General features: G+C 31.1%; 1 protein-coding gene across 1 annotated transcript; it reads left to right on the forward strand.

Moving 5' to 3' along the window:
- The first annotated feature begins 10,149 nt into the window (after positions 1–10,149).
- On the forward strand, positions 10,150–10,506 carry LOC111376125. Its single transcript, XM_022999053.1, has one exon. It carries the CDS (start codon positions 10,150–10,152, stop codon positions 10,504–10,506), a length of 357 nt encoding a protein of 118 aa, XP_022854821.1.
- The last annotated feature ends 896 nt before the right edge of the window (positions 10,507–11,402 follow it).

Below are 11,402 nucleotides of genomic sequence, written 5' to 3' on the forward strand. Positions count from 1 at the left end.
GAATATTCCAAGTCCTTGAAAAGATTAATGACAATGACTCCAAATTGGACCTTTCAGGTACTCATAATATGTTTGCTACTTTTAATGTTACTTATCTTTCTCTCTTTGATGCAAGTGAAGATTCAAGTCGAATCCTTCTAAAGAGGGAGTGAATGATAAGAATCATGGACGGCAATCTAGTAATGATTATTTGTATATTCCAGATGAACCAATTACAAGATCAAGAAGAAGATCAAAGAAGTCATACAAGGACTTATCCAAGCCATCTGGGCCAAGTGTTTAAGTACAGCAAGCAAGACAAACTTCAAGAAGGGCATGAATGAAGAACTAACCTTAGTGTACTAAATTCAAGCTAAATTGGAAGAAGCGGAGCTGAGAGAGTAGTCAAAAAATGGCATGGCAGCAAAGAAGCAAAAATTTTAACTAAGGCTAAATCAAGTGAACGGTGCTTTAATTGTTTTTTTTTTCCATTTAGAGCTCTATTTGTTTGATGTTACTAGATATAGTACGAGTTATTTAGGATCTATTTATTATTGCCTATATATATGAGGCACACTATTCATTGTGAACACCAAGACATTATTTGAGAGATCAATATGCAAAGTCAGATTATTCGCTTTCATATCTCGTTCTTATTTGAGCTATCCCAAACCTATCAAAGACTTCCAATCTTTGTAGCATTCAACCATCCGACCTTAGTTCTTGATTCAAGAAATCTTTGGGTCAAGGTTATAACTCTGATTTTAGCTTTTGGGTTTTCTATCAAATCTTCTTTGGGTTCTAGGATGCATCTTGCAAAAAGATTCACATCAAAAGTTGTTTGTTCACAAGGAACTTGACCTCCTCTATTGGATTTGTTGCTTCAACAAGGGGATCCATGGATAATGTGTCAATCAAAAGTGTTTCCATGTGGAACATTTATTAAATTTCCATTGTCTGATTTTTTCTAAGGTCGTATACCTATCGATAGATTTACTTTTTCTCCATGATCTTGACATTTCCTTATTCGTGATCGAACAACGACAACTTTGCTATTCCCTTCGAGCTTTGTCTTATCTCCTTTAAAATTTTCATTGCAACATTTCACACTGTTACAACTACAGGATCTTTCCTATAAAATTCCTCATTAGATTCTAGCACTTCTATTATAGTGAAATCTCACTCTGTTTGACTCATTTCTACATAGATTTTAGACAAAAAAAAATTTGTCTAAAACAATAAGGTCGTGGTTATCTTTGTCCTAGATTCCCGTAGACCTCGCCAATATGTTGACTTTTAAATTATGATCAACAAATTTCCCTCATGAGCTAGGGTTTTACTCTTTTAAACCCTATATACTGCTTGATAGAGAGTCAGAGAAGAAATGACTATTTGGGACGAAGATATTTTAACATTCTTCATCCGAAACTCGTCCATTTATATATTTTTGTTCAGGCCTTGGAGGGTATTTATAGGTCCTTTTGGTTCATCAGATGTGTCTATCATTGATTGATTGATTGATTTCTAACTGATTCTTTTACTTGTTCACATTTTATTTACCAGCTTAATCCTTTCATTTTTGGTCATTTTTAGGTCGTGTGTTTTCTGGTTTTTTTTAGTGTGTTCACTTAGTTGATTGTTTAATATATAACAAACAAAAAGGTAGATAATATTGCTTGTTTTATAAAGTCAAATGTCGTATGCAACAGCAATTAGGTCGAGCAGGTCCTCAACTTGCTAGATGCCCATGGGCTGCTCGGACTCGTCTGGAGACAAGAATGAGTAGAGTCGAGTGGAGCTCAACTCATCACTCGATTGAGCAGCTTGTGGGCACCTAGCTCGTGGACATTGTGCACGAGCCAAGTACCAAACAACCACTTTTTTTCTTTTTTCTTTTTTAATTAAGAAAAAGTGACTTCTACCAAAATAACCATTGAGGTCCCCAACTATCACAATTATTTTAAGTATTTTTTTAAATCTACAAATACTCTCCATTTCAACCCATTTTTTCATACCAATACTCTATGTTCTATTTTCTACATTTTATACTCTAACTTACTCATTATCAATTCAATAATTCAATATGTTGAGGATTTATACACAGGCTTAGTAAGAGATTCCAAGAGTGTAGTTAACTGTCCTTGCTCCCGGGGGTAACTAACTCACCATTGACACCAAAATCTCAATTTCATATCAAGTTTTTTTTATCTCAATAACACCCCGATTCTCGACAATTTGGAATTTGACAATGGGCATAGGAGTAGTCATCCAATTTATATAGATGATAATAATGAAGTGAAAATTCAAATAGTAGATACAAGAGAAGTGAAAATCTTACAAAATGCAAAGTGTTGGGAACAAATCAAATTGGTTTCCACAAATTATATAGTTGAGGGAGTCCAAGAAACTAAAGTAATTTGCAAATATTTTTAAACGAAATTAGCATAGCAAGAGGGAAACGAAACTATCCATCTCAACTGTCACTATAAGAAATGTTTTTCCAAACATGGACTTATTGGCCAATTAAAAAACAACTTCAATTTAGTACTCTTTCTCATACTAATTTACACTAAGCCCTCATTTTGGCCCCATTAAATTTCATTTCATTTTTCTCCATCCTATTTTCAGTCACACAATCTTCCACAAAATAATATTACACGTAAATCGAAGATTTTTCCTTCTTTTTCAACCATTCATTTTTCAAAAAAAAAAAAAATACTATTCCACCCATTTTCATTTCCAAAAATGGGGCCAAATATGGTGTAAGCACATGGGTCTATTTAGAAGAAAATTACTATGAACGAATGAGTTCATTGCCGGTACTTAGTTGCCACTAAGCATAGTGGACAACAAACATTTCACAAAGTTAATGCAAGAATATCTTCAACCAAGGTGTGTTAGAGTAAGTAGATAGAATCTTTCTTCAATTGTGTTGGACAATAAAAAGTTAATACATGATTTACAAAAATATGGTGGTATTATATCTTTTATATTGAATGTATAGTAAGGAATTAATAGAAAATGTTATATAGCTGCAACTGCTCAACAATATAGACTCACTTTGGGTAATACATAAAAAAATAGATACTTTCAAAATAATCGAGTTCCCTCACAATGCCAATAATATATTTAGCCCCCGTTTGGCCCCCATTAAATTACATTTCATTACATTCTATTCTTAGAGCTCTTATTTTTAACCTCACAATCTTTCATAAAATAATAGTACATGTAAATCGAAAATTTTTCCTTCTCTTTAACCTCTCATTTTTCAAAAAGATACTATTCCTCCCATTTTCATTATCCAAAAATGGGGGTCAAACAGGGGCTTAATGCTTTTACGACAATTATAAAATAATGTCATTGTGAATCTAAAATTCATAATTTTACATTTGACAATGCGAGTGTTATAATAAAGTTGTAATTGATATGCATGGTGGTTCTTAATCTAGATTTTGATGGTTTTCTATTTCATGGTTGTTTTGTATGTTATATACTTAGTTTAATTATGCAAGATGGGGTGAAACATAATAGAGAACAAATTTGTAGAATTGGAAATCCATTATATTCCATTACCTACCAAATAACATAAAAAAGAACCGTGAGTATTATGAGGCCATTTTGACAAAAACCAAATTAGCCATTATTACTCACACTCCAAAAGATTCTGAAGATCCAGAATTTTAAAAAATTTCAATTCTTAAGGTTTGGTCTTATGAAGACTGGGGACAAAAACCTTAGGAAGAAAAACTTAAATCCAAATTGGAAACAAAGAGATTAGATAGTCGAAAAGAACATGGATTATTCTGTGAACTATTGGATTTGAAAAAATTATTCCTCCATCAAAAACAAAAAGAAAAAAATTTTCAAAAAGAAAATTTTATTCAAAAGAAAAGAATTTTCAAAAACCCTCTTATTCAAAAAGTTATTCTAAAAAGAAATTTCAAAAGAAAAGATTTTCAAGAAAAATAACGTTGTTGGAAATGTCAAAAATCTGGGCTTTTTTTTCTAATAAGTGTCCTCTCAAAGAAAAGATTAATAATCTTCAAATTGATGAAGATATTAAACTTGAACTCTTCAATCTTATTGATTCAAATTCCATTTCTAATAATGAGTCCAACTCAGAACTAGAACATAAACATCAACATCAAGAAGATTCTGATGCTGAATCTAGTTCAAATTCTTAATCCTCTTCAAGTCAAAGTAAAGAACTTTGTGGTTGTAAAACTATAAATATTTTTACTAAACAAGAAGAACTTATTGAAGAGATTGTCGATCAAATTGAAGATCCACAACTCAAAAATAAGTTTAATTCCCTTCTTCTTTCAAGATCAAAAGTTGAACCTTTCAATATGCAAAATGTTTTAAATCATTTTGAAACTTCAAAATCATCTAGTTATGATTTAAAATATGAAATTTCAAATTTCTATTCTTGAACGTCAAACGAAAGATGTTAGAATGGAAGTTTCTCTTCTCAAATCTTCTCTTCAAAAATTTATTTGTTGTGTCAATTATGTCGGTGGCTTTATCAAAGAGATAAGGTTGATCCGTGCTCCTCTTTTCATAAGACTACGAAAGAACCCCCCCTCCCCCATGGAGTCAGAAGTGCACAACAGCTATTCAAATGGTCAAAAAGGTGGTAAAAAACATTCCATGTTTATTGACCCTACTGCTTCAATTCTTGTCGAAGCCGATTCTTCTGATTTAGGCTTTGGTTGAGTGTTAACTGAGGTTGTAGTGGTTTATCACTATAGGCATTGTTCAAATAGGAGAACCTGGTTTGATTTCGAGATGTCTGCTGAATAGACATTGGTCAGCCCGTTGTTAGCCAGGGAAGACGTGTTAGGATGTCCCTTTTTGTAGGCTTAGTAAGAATCAATCTATCTTATTTAACTGTTTTTATTGTGGTAAATTATTATAATTTCATTGAATTTAATTATGTCCTCTATTTCAAATTGGTTTCAGAGGTCTAGAAATATATTTGAAAATATTTCAAATATTTTTCAAAATGAAGAAGAAATTGATCAAAATCTGCATCATTTGCATAATCAAATGATTTCAATAGTCATGAACTTCAAATTACTCAAATAGATCAAATCATAATTGGACTATTCCAAAGGCAGAAAAGAATTCTATCTATGAAATACGAAAGTTTGATTTTACTCAAAATTATGTTATCAAAACATTTGAACAAACATTGCCTATCAAAAATCGAAATGTACACATCAATTTATTTTCAAAAGAATCAATTGAATCCCACAGGAATAAATTTAAATATCTTCATCTTGGATTAGTTCAAATTGCTGTCAAACCTTTGTTTAGATTTGGGTTGGACATTCCTTTTCTCTTAACTCTTCGAGATAAGAGACTTCTTAAATTCGAAAATTCATTATTATCCGTTCTAGAGTCAAATCTAGAAAGCAGTCCAATATATTCAAATTGGTATCCCAATTTTTCGAGCAATCTCAATGATGGAGCTATTCAAATCTTCATAATTAAACCAAAAAATGGTCTCAAAACTGAGATTATTGTTCTAAAAGAACTTGTGACTCAGTTATCAAAAATATCATATTCTTCTACATCAAATAAAATCAATACTATTGACGATGTTGAATCTCAATTTATTGACGATGAAATTCCTCAAATAAATAAACTTCAAGGTAAAAAAGTTCAATTTTAATAATTCCTCCTTATTATCCAAAAAATACTCCTCCTGATTCAAGAAGGACTTTTTGCAATCGAAGCAACAATTAATATTTTTCAAGGTTTTGCAGGTCAAATTAATAATTGGTGGTTCAATTATATTTTTGAACAAGAAAAAATTCAAATTGGTCAAGTTATCAAACCTGATGGTACAAATGATAGTTTTAATACAATAGTTAATACTATTATCAAACATTTTGTTGGATCTCCAACAGACGTTTTAGAAAAAATTTCAAATATTTTATTAACTTTGAGTTCATTACATGTGTGTTTTTGTGAAAAGATTATCAGAAAGAAAGATTTTTATTTGGACTCCCAAAATTATTTTCTAAAAGAGTCAAAAATTCAATAAAAAAGGAATATTTAAATAATATTCCTTATGATATTCTTTCTTATGGAGAATTGATTTGTTTCATTAACAGAGAAGGATTAGCACTCTGTAATGAACTCAAACTTAAATCCAAATTGCAAACATAAAGATTATATAGTCGAAAAGAACTTGGATCATTCTGTGAACAATATGAATTTGAAAAAATTATTCCTCCATAAAAAACAAAAAGAAAAAAATTTTCAAAAAGAAAATTTTATTCAAAAGAAAAGAATTAACCCTCTTATTCAAAAAATTATTTCAAAAGAAAAGATTTTCAAGAAAAAATAATGTTACTTGTTGGAAATGTCAAAAATCGAGGCATTTTTCTAATAAGTGTTCTCTCAAAGGTAAGATTAATAATCTTCATTATGAAGATATTAAACTTCGACTCCTCAATCTTATCGATTCAAATTCCAGTTCTAATAATGAGTCCAATTCAGAGTTAGAACATGTTTATCAACATCAAGAAGATCTTTATATTGAATCTATTTGAAATTCTCAATCCTCTTCAAGTCAAATTAAAGAACTTTGTGGTTGTAAAACTATAAATGTTCTTACTAAATAAGAAGAACTCATTGAAGAGATTGTTGATCAAATTGAAGATCTACAACTCAAAAATAAGTTTAATTCCCTTCTTCCTTCAAAATCAAAAGTTGAATCTTTCAATATGCAAAATGTTTTAAATCATTTTGAAACTTCAAAATCATCTAGTTCTGATTTAAAATCAGAAGTGAATTCTATGAAATCTCAAATTTCCATTCTTGAACGTCAAATGAAAGATGTTAGAATGGAAGTTTCTCTTCTCAAAACTCAAGATGAGAAACAAAAGTCAAAAACTCCTTATTCATCCTTTTCTCGTTCTTCTAATGAAGAATTAAATCCAATCATTACTTCAATTATTCAATCTGAAGAGGAAATGATTAATGTTATTAATCGTATTCAACTTCAAAAATGGCATTGCAAAGTCAACAAAGAATTTAAATTTACATTTAGAGTCCTTATTGATTTTGTAACTGATCAAAATATTTTGAAAAACATTACTTCTTTATGGTGCTAGTGGTAAGAAACTCAATATTCAATATAATTTTTCAGAAACTCATGTTTGTAATTCAAACATTTGTTTCAAAAATATTTTTTATTTTGTAAAAGATTTGGATCAAAAAGTCATTCTTCGTAGTCCTTTTATTGTTCAAATTTATCCATTTCAAGCTAATTCAAAAGGTTTGACTACAAATATTTTTTTATCAAGAAATTTGTTTCAAGTTTATAATCCTCCTTATAAAGATGTCAATTCTTTAAAAAAAAGTATCAATTTCAAAAAAATTGTTAATAGTATCAATTTCAAGAAAAACCATATTAGATTTCTCAAAGAAGAAATTAAATTCAATGAATTGAAGAACAGTTACAAAATCTTCAATTCAAGAAAAAATTTCAAATCTTCAAAAACAAATTGAAAAAGAGATTGATGGAGAATGTGTGGTTAAAAATTAAAGAAATTTTTGAATTTACGTGTAATATTATTTTATTGAAGAATGTGTGGTTGAAAATGAGTTTTGAAATAATGAATTTTTGGAAGAATGGGAATCAAACAGGGGCTAAGGATGAAAGATTTGATGTAGTAAAGAGAGTGTAAAATGATAACAGAAATTTTTGCCCATGCAACCAATTGTTCCATTTTCACAGTTCTCGATAGGAACCAGTTTGATTTCGTTCTCAAGAAACTCAATCCCAATAAATAATCTCTTCCTCTTCAGTAATTTATTATTGTTCAAACATGCACTTAATCGACATATTCCAAATTCAATATATTCTACAATATAATTATAGATAATTCATATACTTTTTTTAATCCATAACTACTAAATCTATCTCGCGAATTTAAACAGCCACCAACAGCACAAGGCAAGTATGGGTAAAAGTTCTAGCAACAATTGAAAAAGGCCCTCCCACAACCACCCTATGTAGGGTTGTTATTTCCATTGCCAATGCTCAAGCTCTCAAAATTAGTAAAAGAATATGCAGCCTCCGTTTGGCTCCCATCCTTTCTAAATTTTAATGGTTGGAATAGTATTTTTTTGAAAAATGTGTGGTTGAAAAAGAATGAAAAGTTTTTGATTTGCACGTAATATTATTTTATAAAAGATTGTGTGGTTGAAAATAAGAGAGAGAAAAAGAATGAGAAGTAGAATTGAGCCAAACGGGGGCTTAGTCTCAAGTTTAAGCTTTTGGTGCTCGAGTGCACAAAATAGCATACTCTGCCAGTGCAAAATCGGCCAGCATTGCATGAGTGTGATACTTTGCTAGGAGCAACTAGTACTCAAACACAACATAGGTAAATAGGAAAAATTTGCTTCTCCAACACACTATCCATGTAGTCAAGACATGAGATCCCAACGTAGTTAAATTTGCATTATCTACCAACGTCGTGAACTTTCTCCTCGATGCAAAAAAAAAAAAAAAAGAGGACATGAGATACAATTGTGGTATTCAATTTTTAGACATGGAGAGATCTTAAACCCATACAATTGGATCTCATTAGATTCATAACAAGCCTTATCAAGCAGATCGTGGTGTTCTCCTCCTTATTCCACACACCAAAAATTTAAGACTTTTTCTCCTCTCTTTAAATTTCTGTTTTCTCCCTTTGTCAAGAGTCTTGTCCTTAGTAGCTTAGAGGATTTTTGTTAGAGCTCGACCTTTGTAAGCATTTTCAGTTCACCTAAAGCAACGATAATGGGCTCCTTAACTGCTTTCAATTGTTGTACCTTGGAAGATAAATGTCATCAATCCTCTTGCACCACAATGAGGCAAATATATTTCAAGAAAATTGTATGCAACACAAGTACTAGTTCCTTCTATTATTGCGACTACATTAACAATCAGTTTTCCTCAATTTTATTGTTACTTTATTTATTATAGTGCTCATTGCATTGTTTTATATTCCAATAGTATTTCCATTATTTTCTATTTTTCTAACATCTTAAAACAGATTCTCCTTAAATGACAAAGGATGGGCTGGATTCTAAAGAAATATTATTCCAAAAAATAATATTCTTCATTCGAATTAATGACTTACAATTTTTGCCCATAAAATATTTATTAATTCTGGAGTCCTAAAAATTTCTATTTTCATATAGAACACTAATGTAATTGGATGATTTCATGTCTTTTGGAGAATTTACTTAACATTTTCAGACTTGGTGAGTAACTTTATTGTCGAATTTATTACTAATACCTTGAATGCGAGGACATAAAATGATTAAATCAATAAGTTGGAGGACTTGTACATGAAAAATAATTTTCTATATTTTCTTGAATAACTTGGACTAGTGTTTATATCCTACAGTCGATCACCCTCTTTCTCATCTATGCTTCTTAATTTAGAACCATAATCTCAATGTAAATTGTGAGTGAAACAAACATAAAATATATTATTCTTGATCTACTCAGTGGAGATTAGTTTGTTCTACAGGTTTCTCATGGAAAAAACGAGTCCAACTCCAAACAACAATATGACATGGGAAAGGAAGGATCACAGCCATTCTGTCTAGCAAAGGGAAAACTAGATCTATGAGTTGTGGATGTAAATAAGAAATCGGGGTGAGTCAAAACCTGAATAACAGACTTCATAAAACAAAAGGGTGAATAGTCAGAAGCTTGACATTATCCATATATCCAAATGTTGTCTCGCTAGGAATCAAATAAAGAAAATTTGGAAAAAGCACAAAATTGAGTTAGAACAAGAAAGTACATCCCAACACGAGGTTAAACTCAACAATATTCTTTTCCTGGAAAAAAAAAGTAAAAGTAAAGTGAATGAAAAATTGTAACAATAAATTCAATAGGATTCAATTTCGAAGGTGTATTTGGAGACAAAGGTGAAATTAGCACCTGTTTGATGATTATGTTATTCATATGGTGGGATCAACGAGCAACAAATAGGAGGAGAAATCATTAGAGACCTATCAAAACATGTCAATTAAGTCCATCATAAAGAAAAGGCTCGTGCCTTATCATTATTAATCTTTGTCAAAAACTACAAGGCCTTAACCAAGGTTTGAGAAGTGTGTAGGATTACCATAAAGAGATGGACAATAGTTATGGTTAGGGCGAATGTTGAGGAGGATTGTAAGACCACAATAGCTAGGTTTTTAAATGGTTTGAATAGAGAGATGGCTAATGTAGTGGAATTACAACATTATGAAGAGTTGGAGGGCATGTTACATGTGGCTATGATGGTGGAAATACAATTGAAAAGAAAAGGAGTAGCTAGGTATTCTTTGGGCTCTAATCCTTCTTGGAAATTGAACTGGAATGGCAATACAAGTGATGGAGTTGTTATAAAGGTTAAGACCGAACCATCAAGGGGAAAAGAGGAAGTGGCTAGCAAAATAAAATCCAAGGCGGATTCCCAACCTTCTATGAATCCCTATCAATTGTTTTATATGCTTAGGTAAAAGCATATTGCTTCTCAATGCCCAAACAAAATGGCAAGGATCATACATGATAATGGGGAAGTGGTAAGTGATAGTGATAGTGATGAGATGCCCGAATTGGAGGATGGTAGTGATGATGATGGAGTAGTACACCCAATGATGGGAGAAATACATTTTACAAAGCTGCTCTTTGTACACAATTCAATGTTTATTTGCCTAAAATGAAGATAGATGTCAACATGAGTTGTAGTAGGTGCATTACATGTAAAAAGGCTAAGTCTAAGATTTTACTACAAGGTTTGTAAACACGTTTACTAGTTCCTAGTGAGCTTTGGGTTGATATGTCTATGGACCTTTGTGATGGGATTACCTAGAACTAAATGGGGTAGAAATTCCATTTATGTGGTAGTGGATGGGTTTAGTAAGATTGTACACTTCGTTTCTTGTCACAAAACAGATAATGCCATGTACATAGCTGACTTATTCTTTAAGAAAATAGTGCGACTCCACAGGATACCAAAGAGTATAGTGTCTTTAAAGTCCTCTGTCATTTTTGGAGGGTTTTGTTGTGTAAATTAGGAACCAAACTATTGTTATTTTCTACTATTTGTCACCCGCAAACAAATGGACAAACCAAGGTAGTTAATACTATTATTTTCTATAGTACTATGGTTTTTAATTAGCTAACTCCTTTAGATTTTATTCCTTTAATTTTTAAGCAGGTGATTGGGTTTGGGTAGATATGAGACAAGAGCGTTTTTCGGCTTAAAGGAGGTCAAAATTGCAATTAAGAGGAGATAGACCATTCCAAGTACTTGAAAAGATAAATGAATTGGCCTATAAATTGGATCTTTCAGGTAAGTACAATAATTCTACTACTTTCAATATTTCTAATCTTTCTCTATTTGATGCGAGTA

This window comes from Olea europaea, unplaced genomic scaffold (genome assembly GCF_002742605.1).
Source record: "Olea europaea var. sylvestris unplaced genomic scaffold, O_europaea_v1 scaffold1456, whole genome shotgun sequence".
Taxonomy (NCBI): Eukaryota; Viridiplantae; Streptophyta; class Magnoliopsida; order Lamiales; family Oleaceae; genus Olea; species Olea europaea.